General features: G+C 57.7%; 1 protein-coding gene across 1 annotated transcript in view; it reads left to right on the forward strand.

Annotated features, from left to right (window-relative positions):
- ANTXR1 (ANTXR cell adhesion molecule 1) overlaps positions 1-24,497 on the forward strand; it is a 126,840-nt gene that overhangs the window by 51,448 nt on the left and 50,895 nt on the right. The window contains exons 11-13 of the mRNA XM_009900581.2: positions 7,157-7,226; positions 8,328-8,406; positions 23,889-23,984. Coding sequence (XP_009898883.2) covers positions 7,157-7,226; positions 8,328-8,406; positions 23,889-23,984 — 245 coding nt within the window. The remainder of the gene's footprint in view (positions 1-7,156; positions 7,227-8,327; positions 8,407-23,888; positions 23,985-24,497) is intronic.

Consider the following 24,497-nt stretch of genomic DNA (forward strand, 5'->3'; position numbering starts at 1 on the left):
GCTGGAGGGCTGCTCTCAGTAGGTGAGGCTGATGCAGAAGCTGCCTGTGCAGAGCATGTGGCTGGCTGAAATGTTTCAGCTGTTTGCCTCTGTCAAATGGTGCTGAACAAAATAACTGCTGTGGGTAACTTGAAAATTCCAGGCTGTGTGCATAGGCTTGGGATGGGCTGGAAGCTGGATGAGGAAAGCTTCAGTGCAGCTTACAACTTTTCATTACTATTTCATCTTTACTTTAATGGAGTGTAAAAAAAAATAAACATTTCATAATGTGCCTGAGGCAAGAACCTTGTCCACTGCTGCCAGAAGCAAGCAGTGCAGCAGCATGGCCTGGGGAAAGCAAGCAGTGCAGCAGCAGGAGCCGGGGAAAGCAAGCAGTGCGGCAGTATGACCCGGGGAAAGCAAGCAGTGCAGCAGCAGGAGCCGGGGAAAGCAAGCAGTGCAGCAGCAGGAGCCGGGGAAAGCAAGCAGTGCAGCAGCAGGAGCCGGGGAAAGCAAGCAGTGCAGCAGCAGGAGCCGGGGAAAGCAAGCAGTGCGGAAGCATGGCCCAGGGAAAGCAAGCAGTGCGGCAGCAGGAGCCAGGGAAAGCAAGCAGTGCAGCAGCATGGCCCGGGGAAAGCAAGCAGTGCAGCAGTATGACCCGGGGACAGCAAGCAGTGCAGCAGCAGGAGCCGGGGACAGCAAGCAGTGCGGCAGTATGACCCGGGGACAGCAAGCAGTGCGGCAGCAGCAGCCGGGGAAAGCAAGCAGTGCGGCAGTATGACCCGGGGACAGCAAGCAGTGCAGCAGCAGGAGCCGGGGAAAGCAAGCAGTGCGGCAGCAGGAGCCGGGGAAAGCAAGCAGTGCGGCAGCAGGAGCCGGGGAAAGCAAGCAGTGCGGCAGCAGGAGCCGGGGAAAGCAAGCAGTGCGGCAGCAGGAGCCAGGGAAAGCAAGCAGTGCAGCAGTATGACCCGGGGACAGCAAGCAGTGCAGCAGCAGGAGCCGGGGACAGCAAGCAGTGCGGCAGTATGACCCGGGGACAGCAAGCAGTGCAGCAGCAGGAGCCGGGGACAGCAAGCAGTGCGGCAGTATGACCCGGGGACAGCAAGCAGTGCAGCAGCAGGAGCCGGGGACAGCAAGCAGTGCGGCAGCAGGAGCCGGGGAAAGCAAGCAGTGCGGCAGTATGACCCGGAGAAAGCAAGCAGTGCAGCAGCAGGAGCCGGGGAAAGCAAGCAGTGCAGCAGCAGCAGCCGGGGAAAGCAAGCAGTGCAGCAGCAGGAGCCGGGGACAGCAAGCAGTGCGGCAGCAGGAGCCAGGGAAAGCAAGCAGTGCGGCAGCAGGAGCCGGGGAAAGCAAGCAGTGCAGCAGCAGGAGCCGGGGAAAGCAAGCAGTGCAGCAGCAGCAGCCGGGGAAAGCAAGCAGTGCAGCAGCAGGAGCCAGGGAAAGCAAGCAGTGCGGCAGTATGACCCAGGGAAAGCAAGCAGTGCAGCAGCAGGAGCCAGGGAAAGCAAGCAGTGCGGCAGTATGACCCAGGGAAAGCAAGCAGTGCAGCAGCAGGAGCCGGGGAAAGCAAGCAGTGCGGCAGTATGACCCGGGGAAAGCAAGCAGTGCGGCAGCATGGCCCAGGGGAAGCAAGCAGTGCGGCAGCAGGGCCCAGGGAAAGCAAGCAGTGCAGCAGCAGGAGCCAGGGAAAGCAAGCAGTGCAGCAGCATGGCCCGGGGAAAGCAAGCAGTGCAGCAGCAGGAGCCCGGGGAAAGCAAGCAGTGCAGCAGCAGGAGCCAGGGAAAGCAAGCAGTGCAGCAGCAGGAGCCCGGGGAAAGCAAGCAGTGCGGCAGCATGGCCCAGGGAAAGCAAGCAGTGCAGCAGTATGACCCGGGGAAAGCAAGCAGTGCAGCAGCAGGAGCCAGGGAAAGCAAGCAGTGCAGCAGCATGGCCCAGGGGAAGCAAGCAGTGCGGCAGCAGGGCCCAGGGAAAGCAAGCAGTGCAGCAGCAGGAGCCAGGGAAAGCAAGCAGTGCAGCAGCATGGCCCGGGGAAAGCAAGCAGTGCAGCAGCAGGAGCCAGGGAAAGCAAGCAGTGCAGCAGTATGACCCGGGGAAAGCAAGCAGTGCGGCAGCAGGGCCCAGGGAAAGCAAGCAGTGCGGCAGCAGGAGCCAGGGAAAGCAAGCAGTGCAGCAGTATGACCCGGGGAAAGCAAGCAGTGCAGCAGCATGGCCCGGGGAAAGCAAGCAGTGCAGCAGCAGGAGCCGGGGAAAGCAAGCAGTGCGGCAGCAGGAGCCGGGGAAAGCAAGCAGTGCGGCAGCAGGGCCCAGGGAAAGCAAGCAGTGCAGCAGCATGGCCCAGGGAAAGCAAGCAGTGCAGCAGCAGGAGCCGGGGAAAGCAAGCAGTGCGGCAGTATGACCCGGGGAAAGCAAGCAGTGCGGCAGCATGGCCCAGGGGAAGCAAGCAGTGCGGCAGCAGGGCCCAGGGAAAGCAAGCAGTGCAGCAGCAGGAGCCAGGGAAAGCAAGCAGTGCAGCAGCAGGAGCCAGGGAAAGCAAGCAGTGCAGCAGTATGACCCGGGGAAAGCAAGCAGTGCGGCAGCAGGGCCCAGGGAAAGCAAGCAGTGCGGCAGCAGGAGCCAGGGAAAGCAAGCAGTGCAGCAGCAGGAGCCGGGGAAAGCAAGCAGTGCAGCAGCATGGCCCGGGGAAAGCAAGCAGTGCAGCAGCAGGAGCCGGGGAAAGCAAGCAGTGCGGCAGCAGGAGCCGGGGAAAGCAAGCAGTGCAGCAGCATGGCCCGGGGAAAGCAAGCAGTGCGGCAGCATGGCCCGGGGAAAGCAAGCAGTGCGGCAGTATGACCCGGGGAAAGCAAGCAGTGCGGCAGCAGGAGCCGGGGAAAGCAAGCAGTGCGGCAGCAGGAGCCAGGGACAGCAAGCAGTGCGGCAGCATGGCCCGGGGAAAGCAAGCAGTGCAGCAGCAGGAGCCGGGGACAGCAAGCAGTGCGGCAGCATGGCCCGGGGAAAGCAAGCAGTGCGGCAGCAGGAGCCGGGGACAGCAAGCAGTGCGGCAGCATGGCCCGGGGAAAGCAAGCAGTGCAGCAGCAGGAGCCGGGGACAGCAAGCAGTGCGGCAGCAGGGCCCAGGGAAAGCAAGCAGTGCGGCAGCAGGAGCCGGGGACAGCAAGCAGTGCGGCAGCAGGGCCCAGGGAAAGCAAGCAGTGTGGCAGTATGAACCGGGGACAGCAAGCAGTGCAGCAGCATGGCCCGGGGAAAGCAAGCAGTGTGGCAGTATGAACCGGGGACAGCAAGCAGTGCGGCAGTATGACGCGGGGAAAGCAAGCAGTGCGGCAGCAGGAGCCAGGGAAAGCAAGCAGTGCGGCAGCAGGAGCCAGGGAAAGCAAGCAGTGCGGCAGCAGGAGCCGGGGAAAGCAAGCAGTGTGGCAGCAGGAGCCGGGGAAAGCAAGCAGTGTGGCAGCAGCAGCTGGGGAAACCAAGCAGTGCGGCAGCATGGCCCAGGGAAAGCAAGCAGTGCAGCAGTATGACGCGGGGAAAGCAAGCAGTGCGGCAGCAGGAGCCGGGGAAAGCAAGCAGTGTGGCAGCAGCAGCTGGGGAAAGCAAGCAGTGCGGCAGCATGGCCCAGGGAAAGCAAGCAGTGCAGCAGCATGGCCCAGGGAAAGCAAGCAGTGCAGCAGTAGGACCCGGGGAAAGCAAGCAGTGCGGCAGTATGACCTGGGGAAAGCAAGCAGTGCAGCAGCATGGCCCGGGGAAAGCAAGCAGTGCAGCAGTATGACCCAGGGAAAGCAAGCAGTGCAGCCGTATGACCCGGGGAAAGCAAGCAGTGCAGCAGTATGACCCGGGGAAAGCAAGCAGTGCAGCAGTATGACCCGGGGAAAGCAAGCAGTGCAGCAGTATGACCCAGGGAAAGCAAGCAGTGCAGCAGCATGGCCCAGGGAAAGCAAGCAGTGCGGCAGCATGGCCCGGGGAAAGCAAGCAGTGCAGCAGCATGGCCCAGGGAAAGCAAGCAGTGCAGCAGTAGGACCCGGGGAAAGCAAGCAGTGCGGCAGTATGACCTGGGGAAAGCAAGCAGTGCAGCAGCATGGCCCGGGGAAAGCAAGCAGTGCAGCAGTATGACCCAGGGAAAGCAAGCAGTGCAGCAGCATGGCCCGGGGAAAGCAAGCAGTGCGGCAGCAGGACCCGAGGAAACCAAGCAGTGCAGCAGCAGGAGCCGGGGAAAGCAAGCAGTGCAGCAGCAGGAGCCGGGGAAAGCAAGCAGTGCGGCAGTATGACCCAGGGAAAGCAAGCAGTGCGGCAGCAGGAGCCGGGGAAAGCAAGCAGTGCAGCAGCAGGACCCGGGACAGCAAGCAGTGTGGCAGCAGGAGCCAGGGAAAGCAAGCAGTGTGGCAGCAGGAGCCAGGGAAAGCAAGCAGTGCGGCAGTATGACCCGGGGACAGCAAGCAGTGCGGCAGCAGGAGCTGGGGAAAGCAAGCAGTGCAGCAGCAGGAGCCGGGGACAGCAAGCAGTGCGGCAGCAGGAGCTGGGGAAAGCAAGCAGTGCAGCAGCAGGAGCCAGGGACAGCAAGCAGTGCGGCAGCAGGAGCCGGGGAAAGCAAGCAGTGCAGCAGCAGGAGCCAGGGAAAGCAAGCAGTGCGGCAGCAGGAGCCAGGGACAGCAAGCAGTGCGGCAGCAGGAGCCAGGGAAAGCAAGCAGTGCGGCAGCAGGAGCCAGGGAAAGCAAGCAGTGCGGCAGCAGGAGCCAGGGAAAGCAAGCAGTGCGGCAGCAGGAGCCGGGGAAAGCAAGCAGTGCAGCAGCAGGAGCCGGGGACAGCAAGCAGTGTGGCAGCAGGAGCCAGGGAAAGCAAGCAGTGCGGCAGCAGGAGCCAGGGAAAGCAAGCAGTGCAGCAGCAGGAGCCGGGGACAGCAAGCAGTGCAGCAGCAGGAGCCGGGGACAGCAAGCAGTGCAGCAGCAGGAGCCGGGGACAGCAAGCAGTGCGGCAGCAGGAGCCAGGGAAAGCAAGCAGTGCAGCAGCAGGAGCCAGGGAAAGCAAGCAGTGCGGCAGCAGGAGCCAGGGAAAGCAAGCAGTGCAGCAGCAGGAGCCGGGGACAGCAAGCAGTGCAGCAGCAGGAGCCGGGGACAGCAAGCAGTGCAGCAGCAGGAGCCGGGGACAGCAAGCAGTGCGGCAGCAGGAGCCAGGGAAAGCAAGCAGTGCGGCAGCAGGAGCCGGGGAAAGCAAGCAGTGCGGCAGCAGGAGCCGGGGACAGCAAGCAGTGCAGCAGCAGGAGCCAGGGAAAGCAAGCAGTGCGGCAGCAGGAGCCAGGGAAAGCAAGCAGTGCAGCAGTATGACCCGGGGCAGCAAGCAGTGCAGCAGCAGGAGCCAGGGAAAGCAAGCAGTGCAGCAGCAGGAGCCAGGGAAAGCAAGCAGTGCGGCAGCAGGAGCCAGGGAAAGCAAGCAGTGCAGCAGTATGACCCGGGGCAGCAAGCAGTGCGGCAGCAGGAGCCAGGGAAAGCAAGCAGTGCGGCAGCAGGAGCCAGGGAAAGCAAGCAGTGCGGCAGCAGGAGCCAGGGAAAGCAAGCAGTGCGGCAGCAGGAGCCAGGGAAAGCAAGCAGTGCGGCAGCAGGAGCCAGGGAAAGCAAGCAGTGCGGCAGCAGGAGCCAGGGAAAGCAAGCAGTGCGGCAGCAGGAGCCAGGGAAAGCAAGCAGTGCGGCAGCAGGAGCCAGGGAAAGCAAGCAGTGCAGCAGTATGACCCGGGGAAAGCAAGCAGTGTGGCAGCATGGCCCGGGGACAGCAAGCAGTGCGGCAGTATGACCCGTGGACAGCAAGCAGTGCGGCAGCAGCAGCCAGGGAAAGCAAGCAGTGCGGCAGCATGGCCCAGGGAAAGCAAGCAGTGCGGCAGCAGGAGCCAGGGAAAGCAAGCAGTGCAGCAGCAGGAGCCGGGGACAGCAAGCAGTGTGGCAGCAGGAGCCGGGGAAAGCAAGCAGTGCGGCAGCAGGAGCCAGGGAAAGCAAGCAGTGCGGCAGCAGGAGCCAGGGAAAGCAAGCAGTGCAGCAGTATGACCCGGGGAAAGCAAGCAGTGCGGCAGTATGACCTGGGGAAAGCAAGCAGTGCAGCAGCATGGCCCAGGGAAAGCAAGCAGTGCGGCAGCATGGCCCAGGGAAAGCAAGCAGTGCGGCAGCAGGAGCCAGGGACAGCAAGCAGTGCGGCAGTATGACCCGGGGACAGCAAGCAGTGCAGCAGTATGACCCGGGGCAGCAAGCAGTGCAGCAGTATGACCCGGGGCAGCAAGCAGTGCAGCAGCAGGAGCCAGGGTTGCTGGTGTTGCTAGCTCCTGGAGCAATGCTCCTGCTCTCTGCAGTGTTGTGTGCAGTGGGAACCTCTCTTGTAGCAATCTCTGGGAAAAACAGGTTTCTAGAATGGTCTGGGTTGGAAGGGACCTCCAAAGCTCATCCCGTCCAGCCCTTTGCAGTCAGCAGGGACATCCCCCACTGAATCCAGTTGCTCAGAGCTCTGTGGAGCCTCACTTTGAATATCTCCAGGGATGGGGCCCCAGGCACCTCCATGGGCAGCCTGTTGCAGTGTTCCAGCAGCCTCCTGGTATCTGCCCAAGGAGTGCTGACCAACCACAGTGAGCATTAGCAGCCAGAGACAGCTTTGTGATCAATAGATTTGGCCACACATTGTCCATTTGTCCCCTGGAGCAGTGCTCCACAGCACCTGCCTCTCCCTCACTGCTTGGCTTGGTGACTTCAGCCCTTTGCAGTCTGTGCAGTGGCTTGCACACACTGCTCACACTGCTTGCTCTTGTTTGTCCTCTCCTTGGGCAGGGACTGTTCAGAAGGGGCTGTGGGGATAGGCCGAGAGGCAATGGTTCGAAGCTGGAGCTGGGGAGGTTTAAGGTTGAACATCAGCAGAAGCTCTGCACAGGGAGGCTGGTGAGTCACTGGCACAGGCTGCCCAGGGCTGGGGCTGAGGCTCCATCCCTGGAGCCATTCAAGCTCAGCCTGGCTGTGTCCCTGGGCAGCCTGCTCCAGCTGGAGCTGTCCCTGCTGAGTGCAGGGGGTTGGGGAGGATGCCCTGGGAGGGTCCCTTCCAACCTGATGCACTCTGTGACTCCGTGGATGTATCACAGAGCACAAACTTGACTTGCACCTGAGCTTTAGGGCCTGCTTTACATCACTGACCTGGTGATGAATCCCAATCTTTCTTTTTTTCAGATGAGAAGCCTTTTGTAGTCGAAGACACCTACCTGCTCTGCCCAGCACCCGTGCTGCAGGACGTTGGCATGTAGGTTTGTCTCCAGAGACCCAAGCGTTTCCTTTGCATGTGGGGAAATGTTTCTGCCTTGGCTCTCCATACTCTGCTAGAATCACAGAATCATTTGGGTCAGAGAGCACCTTTAAGAGCATCCAGTCCAACCATCCTTTAACTCTGCCAAGGCTGGGGCTAAACCATGGCCCTCAGCACCCCATCTCTGTGGCTTTCAAACACCACCAGGGCTGGGGATTCAACCACCTCACTGGGGAGCCTGCTCCAGGGTTTGACAGCCCTGTCCATGGAGCAATTGTTCCTCCTGTCCAACCTAAATCTCCCCTGGTGCAGCTGAAGGCCATTTCCTCTTGTCCTGACACTTCTTCGTTGGGAGCAGAGCCCAACCCCCACCTGGCTCCAGCCTCCTCTCAGGAGCTGTAGAGAAGAATGAGGTCTCCCTCAGCCTCCTCCAGGCTCAAGACCCCCAGCTCCCTCAGCTGCTCCTCCCCAGCCCTCTTCTCCAGACCCTTCCCCAGCTCTGTTGCCCTTCTCTGGCCCTGCTCCAGCCCTCAAAGTCCTTCTGGCAGTCAGAGCCCAACCCTGACCCCAGGATTCCAGCTGTGGCCTCCCCAGTGCCCAGTCCAGGGGCACAAGCCCTGCCCTGCTCCTGCTGCCCACACCACTGCTGCTCCAGGCCAGGCTGCTGCTGCCCTCCTTGCCCACCTGGGCACTCCCTGGCTCCTCTCCAGCTTCTGGCACCCAGCACCCCCAGGGTCTTTCCTGCTGGGCCATTTCTAGGAGCTCTACCCCCAGCCTGGAGCCTTCCTGGGGTTATTGTGTCCCAAGTGCAGAACCCAGCTCTTGGCCATGTTGAACCTCACCCCATTGGCTTTGGTTCATTGGATCCAGCCTGGCCAGATCCCTCTATGGTTCTCATACACATCTAATTGTGACATTGCCTCATGTGTTTGTTGGCTAACTGGCAGCTGTGCCCTGGAGCACAGTGGAGAGAGCTCCAGCAGTGTGCATTAACTGTCCAAAGGGCTTTTTGGTGCCTGAGGAGCACAGGTTGTGGAGGGCATTAACAGGGGGCTGTGGTCTGTCTGGCCTGACTTGTTTCTGTTTTTTTTTTCTCAGGGAAGCAGCTCTTCAAGTCAGTATGAACGATGGCCTGAGCTTCATCTCCAGCTCTGTCATCATCTCCAGCACACACTGTGTGAGTTTTGGTTCTTGTGTCTATGATGATTGACTTGGGTGGTGGGACCAAGGAGCAGCAGTATTAGGGCTTGCAGGCTGAGTAGCTTGCAGCAAAGGACCTCTTCCCCCCTTTCCAGGATGAGCTCTTGAGAGTGACTGCTCTGGTGAGACCCCACCTGGAGCACTGTGTCCAGGTCTGGAGCCTCTGTGCCAGGAAGGATCTGGAGGGGCTGGAAGATGTCCAGAGCAGGGCCACGAGGATGAGCAGAGGGCTGGAGCTGCTCTGCTGTGAGGACAGACTGAGGGAGTTGGGGTTGTGCAGGCTGCAGAGGAGGAGGCTCCCAGGAGACCTTCTTGTGGCCTTCCAGGATCTGAAGGGGACTACAAGGAAGCTGGGGAGGGACTTTCTGGGGTGTCAGGGAGGGATAGGACTGGGGGGGAATAGAGCAAAACTAGAAAGGGGGAGATTCAGATTGGATGTGAGGAAGAAGTTCTTCTCCATGAGGGTGGTGAGAGCCTGGCACAGGCTGCCCAGGGAGGTGGTGGAAGCCTCATCCCTGGAGGTGTTTGCAGACAGGCTGGAGGTGGCTGTGAGCAACCTGCTGTAGTGTGAGGTGTCCCTGGCCATGGCAGGGGGTTGGAACTGGCTGAGCCTTGAGCTCCCTTCCAGCCCTGACAGTTCTGTGACTCTATCATTTGGTGCATAATGTGCCATGGCAGCCTCGGGTTGAAGGTTGGATTTGAAGATTTAGAGATCTTTCCAGCCAAAACATTTCTGAGGTTCTGTGATAAGATGGCAAAGCTCTTGAGTAACCATCTCAGACCTTGCATCTGCTGTGGGATGCAGACCAGAGCAGGACCAGCTGGCAGTGCTCTGCAGGGGTCTGTGCCTGCTTGCCCTCTGCTCAGTGAGCAGGATGCAGAACTGCTCTCTTGATTAGCTGCTCAGTTTTCTCTGCAGCAGTGTTGCTGCTAAGTGTGAAAGGTGCTCACACCCCTGCTCTGGACACCAGTTTGGCTGCAGACTCTCCACTGAGGCAGCTGATTATGGCTGGCAGTCTCCACTGCCAGTGGGGAGCTGCTGCACTTGGTCTCTGCTGGAACCAGGCAAAGGACAATGAAATCACTGCCAGTGAATGGTGGTGAGGGAGATGCTGCTTCTGCTCACTCATGGCTGCTGGGAATAGAGCATGAAGAGACTTGCACTGAAAGGGCTCTCCTATGAAGCCAGGCTGAAAGAATTTGGGCTGTTCAGCCTCGAGCAGAGAAGGCTCCAGGGAGACCTTAGAGCTACATTTCAATATCTGAAGAGGCAGGCTGGGGAGGGACTGTTCAGAAGAGGCTGTGGGGATAGGACCAGGGGCAGTGGTTTGAAACTGGAGCAGGGGAGATTGAGGTTGGACATCAGGAGGAAGTTCTGCACAGTGAGGCTGGTGAGACACTGGGACAGGCTGCCCAGGGCTGTGGTTGAAGCTCCATCCCTGGAGACATTCAAGGCCAGACTTAATGTGTCCCTGGGCAGCCTGCTGTAGTTGGAGATGTTGGACAAGATGACCTTTGAGGGTTCCTTCCAACCTGCTGCATTCTGTGATTTTTCTCTCTGACAGCCCAGAGCACACAAAAAGAGTCCATCCCAGAGCCCCAGAGCTGCTGCAGGCAGTGGAACATCTCCCTGTGGGGCCAGGCTGAGGGAGCTGGGGCTTGGAGCAGAGCAGCCTGAGGGCTGCCCTCAGTGCTGGGGATGAAGATGTGCAGGGCTGGAGCCAGGCTCTGCTCAGGGATGGCCAAGGCCAGGCCAAGGGGCACTGGGGGCAAGCTGGAGCAGAGGAGGTGCCAGGGGAAGAGAAGGGAAAACTTTGTCCCTGTGAGGGTGCCAGAGCCTGGAGCAGGCTGCCCAGGGAGGTTGTGGAGTCTCCTCTGGAGAGCTTCCAAACCCTCCTGGATGTGTTCTGTGTGCCCTGCCCTGGGTAACCCTGCTCTGGCTGGGGCTTGGACTGGATGATCTCCAGAGGTCCCTTCCAACCCCTACCATGCTGGGAGTCTGTGAAGTGCTTAAGTTTTGTGTTTTAAAAGTGAGTCCCTGGTGCTGCCCTGCGGTCCTCCCCCTCTGTCAGAAGGTCATTGATGCTTTCATTTAACACAGGAAAGCAGAAGAAGGTGTGAGAGAGACTTGGAAAGATGCTTCTGTTGCAGAGGATCCTTCAGCATTGCCATTTTAAAGCATAAAAAGTGACATAGAAGTGACCTCAGCTGGATCAGGTGGAGCAAAATCTCCACTCAGAGAGCAATACAAATTCTTCTCAGTTATTGGCCCAATTATTGTCAAGCCTGAGGCATGAAACAGTCCCTAGGAGGTCTCTGGAGATTCTGTTGTTTCTCTTCCCTGGGAGTTTCAAAATGAGTTGTTAGAGGCAAGAGAGTCGATTGCACATCTGAAGGCTCCTTTGTGGTTAGTCTCAGGCTGGAATTTGCCTGGGCAGAGCAGCCAGCAAATGAAACTCCAGCTGCAGGCTCGGTCTGATGCCCAGAGAGGAGGCAGCAGCCAGACCAAAGCTTCACTCCCTGACCTCAGGCAGAGTCCTTCAGCTAAAGGTGGAGTTGTCCTTTCTGGAGGTGGAGCATTGGCTCTGGAATTGCACAGAGCTGCTCAGCTTTCAGAGGGCATCTTTACCTCAGAGGAGAGAGGAAGAAAAAAGCCAGAACCAGGTTAGCAGAGGAAAATGGATTTGTTTTGGTGGATGTGGCTCCTCCCCACCCTCCTGCTAGGGCCTCAGCAATCTGGACCTAACTGTGGTTGGGTTTGTTACCATCCTGCCTTTCCTGCTGCTTTTGGTGGCTCTAAAGTGGGGAAGCCCCCAGGGTGCTCAAGTGTCAGAGCATCATCTCTCTCTCTGTCAGGGGTGCAAAATAAAGGTGTGCTGGGGAGAGACCAGGGTACTGCACCCACTGCTTGGAGCCTGTAAAGCAAACCTACCCCCAGCTCACCACATCCCTGTGGGTGCTGGGGGCCTGCAGCAGACACTCTCACAGTGACAGATTTGTACTTCAGGTGAGGAAGAAACTGGGAGGGCTGAGTCCTGCTCAGCCTTGCAGGATTCCTGCACAGCCAGGCTCAGTGGGCAGTGGCCCAGATGTCAGTAAGGACAAGGAAAGGCTTTGCTTGTTGGAAGGATGCAGTGGTTGCTGTTCATCTGTCCAAACCAGACACAGCTCTTGTGGTCAGGCAGAGCATTTGTTTCATTACATTATGGAATGCAGCTGAAAGCCTCCAGCTCAGGGCAGGATGCTGCTGCATGGGCAGGTCAGGCCTGCTTGTGCCCTCTTGCTGGATGGCCAAGGATGGTTTTCATCCAGAGGTTTTGCTCACTGCACACAGCCTGGGCTGAGGATCACAGCATCACACATCACAGATGTTAGGGGTTGGAAGGGACCTCTGGAGATCAAGTCCACCCCCACTGCCAGAGCAGGAGCAGAGAATCCAGCACAGAGCACACAGGAACACATCCAGACAGGGCTGCAAAGGCTCCACACAAGGAGGCTCCACAACCTCTCTGGGCAGCCTGCTCCAGGCCTCTGGGAACCTCACAGTGGAAAAGTTCCTCCTCATGGTGAGGTGGAACCTCCTGTGCTGCACTTTCCATCCCTTGCCCCTTGGCCTGTCCCAGGGTGCAGCTGAGCAGAGCCTGTCCCCTCCCTCCTGCCCCCCAGCCCTCAGCTCTTGAGAGCCACTGAGCAGATCCCTCTCAGCCTTCTCCTCTCCACACTCAGCACCCCCAGGGCTCTCAGCCTCTCCTCAGAGGCAGTGCTGCAGTCCCTTTAGCATCCTGGTAGCCCTGGGATTGCTGTCTGGCTGCTGGTGCAGCTGCTCCCAGTGGCTGGTTTGTGTCAGAAGCAGGAGGGTAGCACTGTGTAAAACAGGGGCTGCAGACAGAGTTTAATCCTGCTCCCCACAAACTTACACACTCCCCAGTTCAGCTCAGACAGGGCTGTGCTGAGTGTAATTTAGGGAGCTGGCTGGCCTGGGCTGATGTGACCCCTGGCAGCTACCACAAAAGAACAGAAGGGTGGCTGGAATGAGTGCTCCTAAGGCTTGGAGGCAGCCCTGCTGTTTATGTGCTCAGCTGGGGATGAGATGCCAGCATCTGCTCTATGACAAAGCTCAGCTGGCTGCAAGTGTTTGATGAATCTGTCTCGTGGCTTGTTTGTCTGTTGTAGCTCCCTGAAGTTGGCTTCTCAAGAGCTCTACCTTTTGAATAATACTTTTTCCTTCATTTGAGAGTTCCCTGAGGGGGTAGGAATCCTCCCTTCCACTCAGAGGGTGGTGAGGCTCCTTCCTTGCTGCATTACCTAAGTATGAGGTGCAGGGACTTCCAGGTGAGCTCTGCTGGGGGCTGCAGGTGCTGCTGGCAGCCCTGAACAATGCAAAGCTCAGGGACAGGGCACTGCTGCTAAAGAAATGTCCTTGAAGCTGGGGCACCACGCTGGCCCAGAGGCACTGGGCTGGTCCCCCTGTGCTCTCCTGGGCAAGGTGGAATCTGCCTGTAGAATGCAATCCCCTCTCCAGCCCCTGGAATCAGGTCTGACTGCTTGGACTGAGATCCCAGGAGGAGACTGCCCTGGAAGCAGTCTTCAGGAGACTCAGTGATCTGTCCAGCCCAGTGCATTCTCTGAGTCCCCTCTCTGCTCTGCCCTGCTGAGGCCACACCTGGAATATTGCATCCAGCTCTGGGCTCCCCAGCTGAGGAGGGACAGGGAGCTGCTGGAGAGAGGCCAAGGGAGGGCTACCAGGATGCTAAAGGAACTGCAGCACTGCCTGGGGAGGAGAGGCTGAGAGCCCTGGGGGTGCTGAGTGTGGAGAGGAGAAGGCTGAGAGGGATCTGCTGAATGGCTCTCAAGAGCTGAGGGCTGGGGGGCAGGAGGGAGGGGACAGGCTCTGCTCAGCTGCACCCTGGGACAGGCCAAGGGGCAAGGGATGGAAAGTGCAGCACAGGAGGCTGCAGCTCAGCATGAGGAGGAACTTCTGCCCTGGGAGGCTCCCAGAGGCCTGGAGCAGGCTGCCCAGAGAGGTTGTGGAGTCTTCTTCTGTGGAGCCTTTGCAGCCCTGTCTGGATGTGTTCCTGTGTGCCCTGGGCTGGGTTCTCTGCTCCTGCTCTGGCAGGGGTTGGACTGGATATCTCCAGAGGTCCCTTCCAGCCACTAAGATCCTGTGAGCTGTGATGCTGTGATCCTGTGTGATCTGTGATGCTGTGAGTCTATCCTGGGCATCTGTCTAGCACCTGGATCCTCCAGTTCTCAGGGGCCAGGAGGTATTTTGGTTCTAAGAAATGTTTGGTTTTCAGACTGTGCTGCTGTCTGTCTCTCTTGCTTGACTCACATTAGACAGAGGCCCCTTCTGAGGGGCAAAGCAAGCACAGACACACACCCCCCAGCCCCCCTTCAGCTGCTGCTCTCACTGCCTTGGCCTTTGTGCTGCAGTCCCAGGGCCTGCCCTGACTTGCCTCAGGAGACACAGACAGACCCTGCCCCAAATTGCTGCTGTCTGCCTCCTTGCAGCAAGGCTGTGCCACTCCAAAAGCCACACTGCTCCTGCTGGCAGCCCAGTGTCACCCTAATGGGGCTCAGCCTTCCAGGGCCTCCTCTGCCAAGCTGGGCTGGGCTGTCTGCCCTGCAGGTCAGCAAATTGCCTTTGCTCTCTGGGCAGTAGCTTGGCATAGCCCAAAAGGGGCCAGCACCTGGACAAAGCTGCTGGTGACTGCAGTGAGGTCTTTGGCAACAACTGAGACCTTGAGGTGTGAGTTCACAACTCCTCAAAGGTCAATGGAGCCTGGAAGCTGAGAGCTTCCAACCCTGCAAGTGTAGTTGTGTGCTGCACACTCTGCCTCCTGTCTGCCAGACCAGAAGGTGACCATGTGGTGACAGATCATGAATGCTGAGAGTTTCACTCCACTGCTGATGGCAGTGGACAGCTGAAGGCACCAAGAATTGCTGATTATAAAAACCCAGCTTACCACAGCAGCAATGGAAGACACAGCACCACGAATGCCATGGGAACTGAACCCCCTGCTCCAGCAGGGCACCCACAGCAGCTTGCCCAGGGGCACAGTGCCCAGAGGGGTTGGAAGCTCTCCACACAAGGAGACTCCACAACCTCTCTGGGCAGCCTGCTCCAGGCCTCCAGCACCCTCACACCAAACTACTTTCTCCTCCTCTCCAGCTGGCATCTCCTGGCTGCCAATCTGTGCCCCTTGCCCCTTGGCCTGTCCCTGGGCACCACTCAGCAGAGCCTGGCCCCAGCCTCCTGCCCCCCACAGCTCCTTCAGCTCTTGCTGAACATTGCTCAGCTGCCCTCTGGGGCTGCTCTTCTGCAGGCTCTCAGCCCCAGGGCTCTCAGCCTTTGCTGCTGCCAGAGCTGCTCCAGGCCCCTCAGCAGCTTCCCAGCCTGCCCTGGACTCTCTCCAGCATATTTTTGTTTCTCTTGAACTGGGGAGTCCAGGACTGGACCCAGGACTCCAGGCAGGGCAGAAGGCAGGAGAGCCTCCCTTGCCCTGCTGCCCACACTCTTCTCCATGCCCCCCAGGACACCACTGAGGCCTTCTTGGCCCCCAGGGCACACTGCTGGCTCCTGAGCACCTTCTTGTCCCCCAGCCCTCCCAGCTCCTTCTCCTGGAGCTGCTTCCTAGCAGGTTCCCCCCTCAGCTGTGCTGCTGCAGGAGGTTGTTGCTCCCCAGGGGCAGGACCCTGCCCTTGCCCTGCTTGAACCTCCTGAGGTTCCTCTCCCCCAGCTCTGCAGCCTGCCCAGGTCTCACTGAATGGCAGCACAGCCTGAGGGGTGTCAGCCACTCCTCCTAGCTTGGGATCTTCACCTCCCAGTGATCAAATCCCATGAATGCCTGGGCAGTGTCTGCTGCTGTGGTTTCCCCACAGAGTGAAAGAGGAGCAGCAGGTAATGGCTGGCAGAGTTGGGAAGCTCTGCAACCCCACGTTAGGAAGCTCTTAAACCACCTATGTCAGGAGCTGGAAGTGCTGGGAGAGGGAGGAAGGGTGAAATGCTGCTTGCTGAGTGTGCCTGCAGGCAGATGAGCAGGTTGCACACCCAGGGAATGTGCAGCAGAGCAGAGCAGTTGCCAGGCAGCCTTTGGAGGGAGGAAGTCAGCCCTGCTCTGCTGGCTGGAGGAGGGCTGCTGCCAAGTGCACAGAGAGCATCTCGGAGAGCAGCCAGGATGGGAGTTCAAAAAAGTCTTTGTTCATTTTCTAAAGTGGTCCCAGGAGAGGACAACCTACTAATGACCTCTTGACTGGTAACTCAGGCTCCAGACTGGAAGAGAGGTGAAAACTGTGGGGCTTCAGTGAGAGCAGAAACCAGACCCTCCTGGCAGCTCTGCTCTGGAGGGGCAAGGAGCAGCGCTGGCTGTTGTGCCTGTGCCCCTTATACCACCTGCTGAGGAGCACACTGAACTGCCCTGCAAGGAGGTGGCACAGTGAAGGTGGCCACCTGTGGGCTGGGAGAAGGGTTCTGTGGCAGGACATCAGCCTTGCCCTCAAGCAGCAGCGCCTGGAGCTCAGTGTTGTTTCCATGCATGCCCAGGCTGCAGGGGATGCCTTCCCAGGCCACACACTGCTCCTTCAGGAGGCTGACCTGGGGAGTCCTGCTTACCAAAAGGCAGGCCTTGGAGCTGGAAAGGCCATGCTGGGTCAGGGCAGTGTGGGGAGGTGACTGCTTGGGAGGCACATGCAGAGGCTAAGCTCAGGTAGGTACCACACCTTGCTTACCTGAGCTGCTGCTGCTCTAAACCCACTCCTGGGTGGGAAGATCTCAAGGTGGCTAAGCACACTACTGGGCAGTTAGCTCTTCCACAGTCCTGCAGAGGAGGTCAGATTCTGCAAACCAGAGGACAGCTACTGGCTTGCAGCTGGGCCAAGCCAGCCCTTGGCTGTGCAGAAGAGGCTCTGTGCAATGTGTGGAAGTGGCTGGGTGCAGGGCTTGGTGCTGCTGGCAGCAGCCTGGGGCAAGAGGGATTCCTGCCCAGGCAGAGCAGAGTCACCTTACAGCAAAGTGGTTCTCTTGGTGGCAACCATCAATAACTGGCTTGGGGTGATCAGTGAGGTGAAAAGGGGGGAGCAGGCCTTCCATTTTGGAAAGAAACAGTCCCTCTGGTCTCACCTTTCTGGTTGCAAGGGTGCAGGAGGCATCAAACCAGCAGAAAAGCTCTTTGAAACCTGACAGGTTGTGCCTTTGACCAAAGGAGGGGGCACAACTGCACTACATCAAGTGGTTTTCTCCCTGGGGTTGTTTGCCCCAGGATCTGTGCTCCTGTGAAAAGCAGCAACAAAAAGCAACCCTGATGGCTGTGGAGTTATCTTTAAATAGGGAGAAGGAAAAAGCTGGCAACTCCAGGCAGCACTGCAGGCTGGCAGTAAAAACTAACGATGCCCTTCAGTGAAGGGGTTTGAATTCAAAAGGAGCAGATTGCAGGACTAAAGGGGGGGTGGGGAGGGGGTTGGGGTTTAGCTGTGGCTTTGTTCTGAGCTGCAGGAGCAAGGCTCTGCTCCTTATCAGAGTTCCCAAGCCTGCAGGCAATTAAAGCACAGTCACCATTGTATCAATGGAGGCTTTATGAGATGCAGAGTGAATGTAATGAGCTCTTTCCTAGGCCCTTGACCTGCAGGTTATTAGCTGAGGTATGGCTCTGTGGGAGCCCCAGGGCATTTCAGGTTTGTTTCGAAAAGAAATTGCTCTTAAATGCTTTCTGCTGCAGGTTTAATAGGCAGGGAATGGTTTTGCTAACACAGGTCACCCCAAGAGCTCAACGTGCAGAGGTTATTCCACTCCAACATTGCCACATGCCTTGGTTTATAAGGCCTTTAAGTGTTCAGTCAAGCTGGAAGGGACCCTCAAAGGGCATCTTGTCCAACCTCCTCCTGTAGAGACACCTCCAGCTAGAGCAGGCTGCCCAGGGACACATCAAACCTGACCTTGGATGTCTGCAGGGTCAGGGCCTCAAACACCTCCCTGGGCAGCCTGTCCCAGTGTCTCACCAGCCTCACTGTGCAGAACTTCCTTCTGATGTCCAACCTAACTCTGCCCTGCTCCAGTTCCAAACCACTGCCCCTCACCCTATCCCCACAGGCCCTTCTGAACAGTCCCTCCTCAGCCTTCCTGTAGGTCCCCTGCAGCTATTGAAATGCAGCTCTGAGGTCTGAGCCTTCTCCAGGCTGAACAGCCCCAGCTCTCTCAGCCTCTCTTCATAGGAGAGGTTCTCCAGCCCTATGATCATCTTGGTGCCCATGGGCTCAGCAGGATGCACCAAAGAGACACTGGAGGTTGGCTCAGACTCACAGAATGGCAGCTCTGAAGAATTCTGCCTTGGAAACATCACCAAAGTTTGTGGAGCTGCAGAGCTCATTGCCGTGACAGTGCTGGAAGGATGTGAGCTCTGATTCCTGCAGGCAGCACCCCCAAGGTGTGAGCTCTGATTCCTGCAGGCATGCACCCCCAAGGTGTGAGCTCTGATTCCTGCAGGCATGCACAGCCCCAGATGTGAGCTCTGATTCCTGCAGGCATGCACCCCCAAGGTGTGAGCTCTGATTCCTGCAGGCATGCACCCCCAAGGTGTGAGCTCTGATTCCTGCAGGCAGCACCCCCAAGGTGTGAGCTGTGATTCCTGCAGGCATGCACTCCCAAGGTGTGAGCTCTGATTCCTGCAGGCATGCACCCCCAAGGTGTGAGCTCTGATTCCTGCAGGCAGCACCCCCAAGGTGTGAGCTCTGATTCCTGCAGGCAGCACCCCCAAGGTGTGAGCTCTGATTCCTGCAGGCATGCACCCCCAAGGTGTGAGCTGTGATTCCTGCAGGCATGCACCCCCAAGGTGTGAGCTCTGATTCCTGCAGGCATGCACCCCCCAGATGTGAGCTCTGATTCCTGCAGGCATGCACCCCCAAGGTGTGAGCTCTGATTCCTGCAGGCAGCACCCCCAAGGTGTGAGCTCTGATTCCTGCAGGCATGCACAGCCCCAGATGTGAGCTCTGATTCCTGCAGGCATTCACGCCCCAGATGTGAGCTCTGATTCCTGCAGGCATTCACGCCCCAGATGTGAGCTCTGAATCCTGCAGGCATGCACAGCCCCAGATGTGAGCTCTGATTCCTGCAGGCATGCACAGCCCCAGATGTGAGCTCTGATTCCTGCAGGCATGCACAGCCCCAGATGTGAGCTCTGATTCCTGCAGGCATGCACAGCCCCAGATGTGAGCTCTGATTCCTGCAGGCATGCACAGCCCCAGATGTGAGCTCTGATTCCTGCAGGCAGCACCCCCAAGGTGTGAGCTCTGATTCCTGCAGGCATGCACAGCCCCAGATGTGAGCTCTGATTCCTGCAGGCATGCACAGCCCCAGATGTGAGCTCTGATTCCTGCAGGCATGCACAGCCCCAGATGTGAGCTCTGATTCCTGCAGGCATGCACAGCCCCAGATGTGAGCTCTGATTCCTGCAGGCATGCACAGCCCCAGATGTGAGCTCTGATTCCTGCAGGCATGCACAGCCCCAGATGTGAGCTCTGATTCCTGCAGGCATGCACAGCCCCAGATGTGAGCTCTGATTCCTGCAGGCATGCACAGCCCCAGATGTGAGCTCTGATTCTTGCAGGCATGCACAGCCCCAGATGTGAGCTCTGATTCCTGCAGGCATGCACAGCCATGCAGCCCCCCCCTGCCAGCAGAGAATCCCCTCTGAACACCAAGCTGGAGCAGGGTGTTAGAAACAAACTGTTTCATTTCCCTGGCTTGTTTTTCCAATGAAAATGTGATTCCAATTTAAATTGAGTTTCAGAGAGAAACTTTTATCCCAAACACATCTTGGTGTGTGGCTTCAGGTCACACTGCCATGCTCTGAGCCCTGCCAGCCTCACATCTTGCTGCCTGTGAGGAGCTTCTTGTGTTCAGCTGGACTCAGGGGGGATGGCCATGAGTGTTAGCTCAGGGAAGGTGCTCCTGAGATGCTTTTCTAAGTGCTGTTGAATGCTGTGAAGCTCACAGACACAGGCAGAGGCAAGACATTCCAGGGCTGCAGCCTGCTGCTTTCCTTCCTTTCCTGCCTTGCAAGGCAGCAAACCCAAGCCCAGCCATAAATGGTTGCTGTTATGACAAAATCTTAATTCCCCAGAATCCTGCCTGCTGTTATTCCAGTTGCTCTTCACCTCCTGAAATGGATTTCACATTCTTCTGGTGAAGGGCTGCCCTCAGGCACACATGGAAACCAACAGAACTGCTTGGGTTTCACCTCAGAGGCCTTGGTTGTTCAGCTGAGATGGCTGCTTCAGAATAGGAGCTCCTCACTCCAAGCAGAACCACCCAGCACCAAACCTCTGCTCTCAGGGGAGCAGGATCACAGAATGTTAGAGGTTGGAAGGGACCTCCAGAGCTCATCCAGTCCAGCCCCCTGCCAGAGCAGGGTCACCCAGGAACACAGCCAGGTGGGGCTGGAAAGTCTCCCCAGAAGGAGACTCCACAACCTCTCTGGGCAGCCTGCTCCAGGCCTCTGTCACACTCACACCAAAGAAGTTTCTCCTCATGTTGAGAAGAAACCTTCTGTGTTCCAGTTTGATTCCATTGGTCCTTGTCTTATCACTGTGCACCACCAAAAAGAGCTTGCCCCCCTCCACTTGACCCCCACCCCTCAGCTATTGCTAAGCATTGATCAGATCCCTCTCAGCCTTCTCTTCTCCCGAGTAAACAGCCCCAGGGCTCTCAGTCTCTCTTCACAGGGGAGATGCTCAAGTCCCCAAATCATCCTCTTGGCTCTCCCTTGGACTCTCTCCAGCAGGTCTCTGTCTCTCTGGGACTGGGGAGCCCAGAACTGGACCCAGGATTTCAGCTGTGGTCTCAGCAGGGCAGAGCAGAGGGGCAGCAGAACCTCCCCAGCCCTGCTGGCCACACTCTCCTTGTTGCATCCCAGGATGCCCTTGGTCCTCAGCCCAAGGGCACTTTGCTGCTCCATGGAGCACTCCAGCTGCTGGCAGTGCCTCAGCACAGCTGTGTGTGCAGGATGTACCTGAAAAGAGCACGGAGAGCTTTGTGCCAGGTGATTTGAGCCTGTGACATCCCAGCCACCAAGCCAGGGCTCACACTGACCTCAGGACAACACCTGAGGCCTGCCGAGATGCTGCAACCTCTGCCTGCACCTGGAGGATGTGGGGGTGAAGGTGCTGGAGTGCTGAAGGCTCCCTCTGACCTCTGCTGCTGTTAGAACTGGGACAACTGAACTTTGAGGATCACCAGGCAGTGGCATAGCCAGAAGAGACCTGAGCAGATGTTCAGTGGCATGAAGTATAGCCAGCAGGGCCAGAGAGGTGATTCTCCCCCTCTGCTCCACTCTGGTGACACCACAGCTGGAGCTCTGTGTCCAGCTCTGGAGCCTCTGTGCCAGGAAGGATCTGGAGGTGCTGGAAGGTGTCCAAAGAAAGCCACGAGGAGGAGCAGAGGGCTGGAGCTGCTCTGCTCTGGAGAGAGACTGAGGGAGTTGGGGTTGTGCAGGCTGGAGAGGAGAAGGCTCCCAGGAGACCTCATTGTGGCCTTCCAGGATCTGAGGGGGGCTACAAGAAAGCTGGGGAGGGACTTTTGAGGGTGTCAGGGAGTGATAGGACTGGGGGGGACTGAGCAAAACTAGAAGTGGGGAGATTCAGATTGGATGTTAGGAAGAAGTTCTTCCCCATGAGGGTGGTGAGAGCCTGGCACAGGTTGCCCAGGGAGGTGGTGGAAGCCTCATGCCTGGAGGTGTTTGCAGCCAGGCTGGAGGTGGCTGTGAGCAACCTGTTGTGGTGTGAGGTGTCCCTGCCCATGGCAGGGGGTTGGAGCTGGCTGAGCCCTGAGCTCCCTTCCAACCCTGACAGTTCTATGGTTCTATGAGCCTAAGTCTTACCACTATCTTCAGCCTTTGATTCAGATTAGGATCCTTCATGGGGCCAGGAGCTTCGGATGAGAAGCAAGAACAGAGTTCTGAAGGACACAGAGCTGCTGGAGTGAGTCCAGAGGAGGCCACAGAGATGGACAACTCCTTCTGCTGCGTGTTCAGGGCCAGCCATGCTTTGTCTCCATAGGTTATTTATTATTTGATGACAAATGCACCAGCTTAGGGCTAAAACCCTCTGGGTTTTTTGGCCTTTGAGATGCAAGTTGTTTTCCTGATCTGAGCTGACAGCCTTTCCTCAGTGAGCCCTGAGCACAGCTCCTTGGGCTGTTCCATGGTTCAGTCTTTCCATGAGCACTTTGGATCCCTCTTCCAAATTTTGATTAAAGAAAAAAAAAAACCACCCAACACACCATCAGGAAAAAAAAAAAGCCTGGAATGAAAGCAGAGATCTCAAAATGCTTCAGCCCTTCCTGAGCAGCTCTAAGGCTGGGAGGAAGATTTCAAAATGTCAGTGGAAAGTTTGCAAACTGTTTTAGCAGGCATCTTCTCCTCCTCGCTGCGTGGCTCGGTCCCTGCCTGAGCGTGGTTCTAGCTGTGTTTAAACCCTGGGTACCAGCACAGAGCCAGGCCAGGGCTCCAGCAGGAGCTGGCAAAATCAAGATAAAGCAACCCCAAGGCAGGGTTCAGGTCATTCTGGGTGATGCCAGCAGCATTTTGCGTGGGGGCAATGTTTTGTTGTCCTGCTCTGACTTGGTTGGGTTTCCTCCAAGCCTGGTTTCCAGCAGCGGCAGCACAGGGTGGATGAAGTTCTAGATGAAGGGTCTGGAGAACAGGGCTGGGGAGGAGCAGCTGAGGGAGCTGGGATTGTTCAGCCTGGAGAAGAGGAGGCTGAGGGAGACCTCCTTGCTCTCTACAGCTCCCTGAGAGGAGGCTGGAGCCAGGTGGGGGTTGGGCTCTCCTGCCCAGTCTCAGGTGAAGGAAATGGCCTGGAATTGGGCCAGGGCCAGGGAGGTGATTCTCCCTCTCTGCTCCAGTCTGGTGAGACCCTGCCTGGAGCTCTGTGTCCAGTTCTGGAGCCTCTGTTGCAGGAAGGATCTGGAGGTGCTAGAAGGTGTTCAGAGCAGGCCACAAGGATGAGCAGCGGGCTGGAGCTGCTCTCCCATGGAGACAGACTGAGAGAGTTGGGGTTGTGCAGTCTGGAGAGGAGAAGGATCCCAGAAGTCCTTCTTGGAGACCTTCTTGTGACCTTCCAGTATCTGCAGGGGGCTACAAGAAAGCTGGGGAGGGACTTTTTATGCTGCCAGGTAGTGACAGGACTGGGGGGATGGAGCAAAACTAGAAATGGGAAGATTCAGATTGGATGTTAGGAAGTTGTTCCCCGTGAGGGTGGTGAGAGCCTGGCACAGGCTGCCCAGGGAGGTGGTGGAAGCCTCATCCCTGGAGGTGTTTGCAGCCAGGCTGGAGGTGGCTGTGAGCAACCTGCTGTGGTGTGAGGTGTCCCTGGCCATGGCAGGGGGGTTGGAGCTGGCTGAGCCTTGAGGTCCCTTCCAACCCTGACAGTTCTGTGATTCTGCCTTGTAGAGTTAATGCTTCTGCTGTAGAATCACCCTGGGTCCTGTGCTGGGGGTGTGTGTCTGTGTGTCGCTGTGTGTGTCTGTGTGTGTCTCTGTGTATGTGTGTGTGTGTGTGTGTGTGTCTGTGTGTGTGTGTTCAAATGTCCTAGCAAAGCTCATGGCAGCACTCCCCCAACTCAGCACAGCTCAGAAGAGCAGGATGACCTGAGCCATGAGTCTGTGCAGGGCTCAGGAGAGTGACCTGAGCCATGGGTCTGTGGAGAGCTCAGGAGAGTGACCTGAGCCATGGGTCTGTGGAGGGCTCAGGAGAGTGACCTGAGCCATGGGTCTGTGGAGGGCTCAGGAGAGTGACCTGAGCCATGGGTCTGTGGAGAGCTGAGGAGAGTGACCTGAGCCATGGGTCTGTGGAGAGCTGAGGAGAGTGACCTGAGCCATGGGTCTGTGGAGGGCTCAGGAGAGTGACCTGAGCCATGGGTCTGTGGAGGGCTCAGGAGAGTGACCTGAGCCATGGCCCTGGAGACCTTGCTTTGAGTTTTCTCTTTGCAGTTCATTTGGATTCCAGCAGTGCTTTCAGATTTGTACTGCTAGAGGGGAGAAGAGTCAGGAAGGAAGGAGCATGCTTGACCTGCAATGGAATGCTGTGTTGTGAGCTCCTGTGGAAGTCTGGCTTTCAGTCTTTACCACACTCTGAGCTCAGAGTACCAGACTAATGCTGTCTGAAGTGAAACCAGCACTGTGCACCACTGTGAGGCTCTGAAGAGCAGGACAGAACCTGCAGCTCTCTGGGAAGTGAACTTGAGGTCTCAGCCTCTTTCCAATGAGTGGGGGTGGGGGTGGGGGTGTCAGTTACCACAGTTGGATGTCTGAGGGAAGAGGGAAAATGCACTTTGCCTGGAAACCAAAGGGAGCATGGCAGAGGCCTTTGGGCATGTTCCTGCCTGGGAGCAGGATGCACAGGACAGGTACTGTGGAGAGGGAGGTTTTGTGTCCATGCTGCTCACATTTTCTCTGTGTTTCTCTTCCAGTCAGATGGAACCATCCTGGCTATTGCTCTGTTGATCCTCTTCCTCTTGCTGGCACTGGCTCTGCTCTGGTGGTTCTGGCCTCTGTGCTGCACAGTGGTAAGTGACAGAAACCCTCAGCACAAAACAGCAATTCAGTGCTGCCTGAGCATCAGAGAGGAGTGGGAAGGAGGCACAGCTTCCCAGTAAGGAAGAGCACAGCAGTGGTCACTGAACAGGAGGCTGTTCCAGCCACTGCTGGCTCTGCTTTGTGCTTCTGTTTCAGCAGCCTGACACTTGGATTGGCCCCATGCAGCAGCAGTGCTGCTAGCAGGCAAACCTTGCCAGGAGCCTGCCAGTTTTATCCAACATGGAAATGGTTTGCAGAGGTGCCAGGGCTGCCAGGAAAGGCTTCTGCATTTCCAGTCCCTGTGTCACTGTCCCAGTGCTGGAGGGCTCCTATAGAAGGGCAGGAGGTGTCCATGCTGAGCCCAGGATGGAGTCCTTGTCCTGACTCAGGGACAAGGAAAAGACATTTCTAAGGCTGCAGATTTGTGCACTTTTTTTCCCCCCTGCCTCAGCCTGTCTGAAAAAGTCACAAATCCAATTGTCAGCTCCAGCCAGAGTGTGGCT

Source organism: Dryobates pubescens, chromosome 31, assembly GCF_014839835.1.
Source record: "Dryobates pubescens isolate bDryPub1 chromosome 31, bDryPub1.pri, whole genome shotgun sequence".
Classification (NCBI taxonomy): Eukaryota; Metazoa; Chordata; class Aves; order Piciformes; family Picidae; genus Dryobates; species Dryobates pubescens.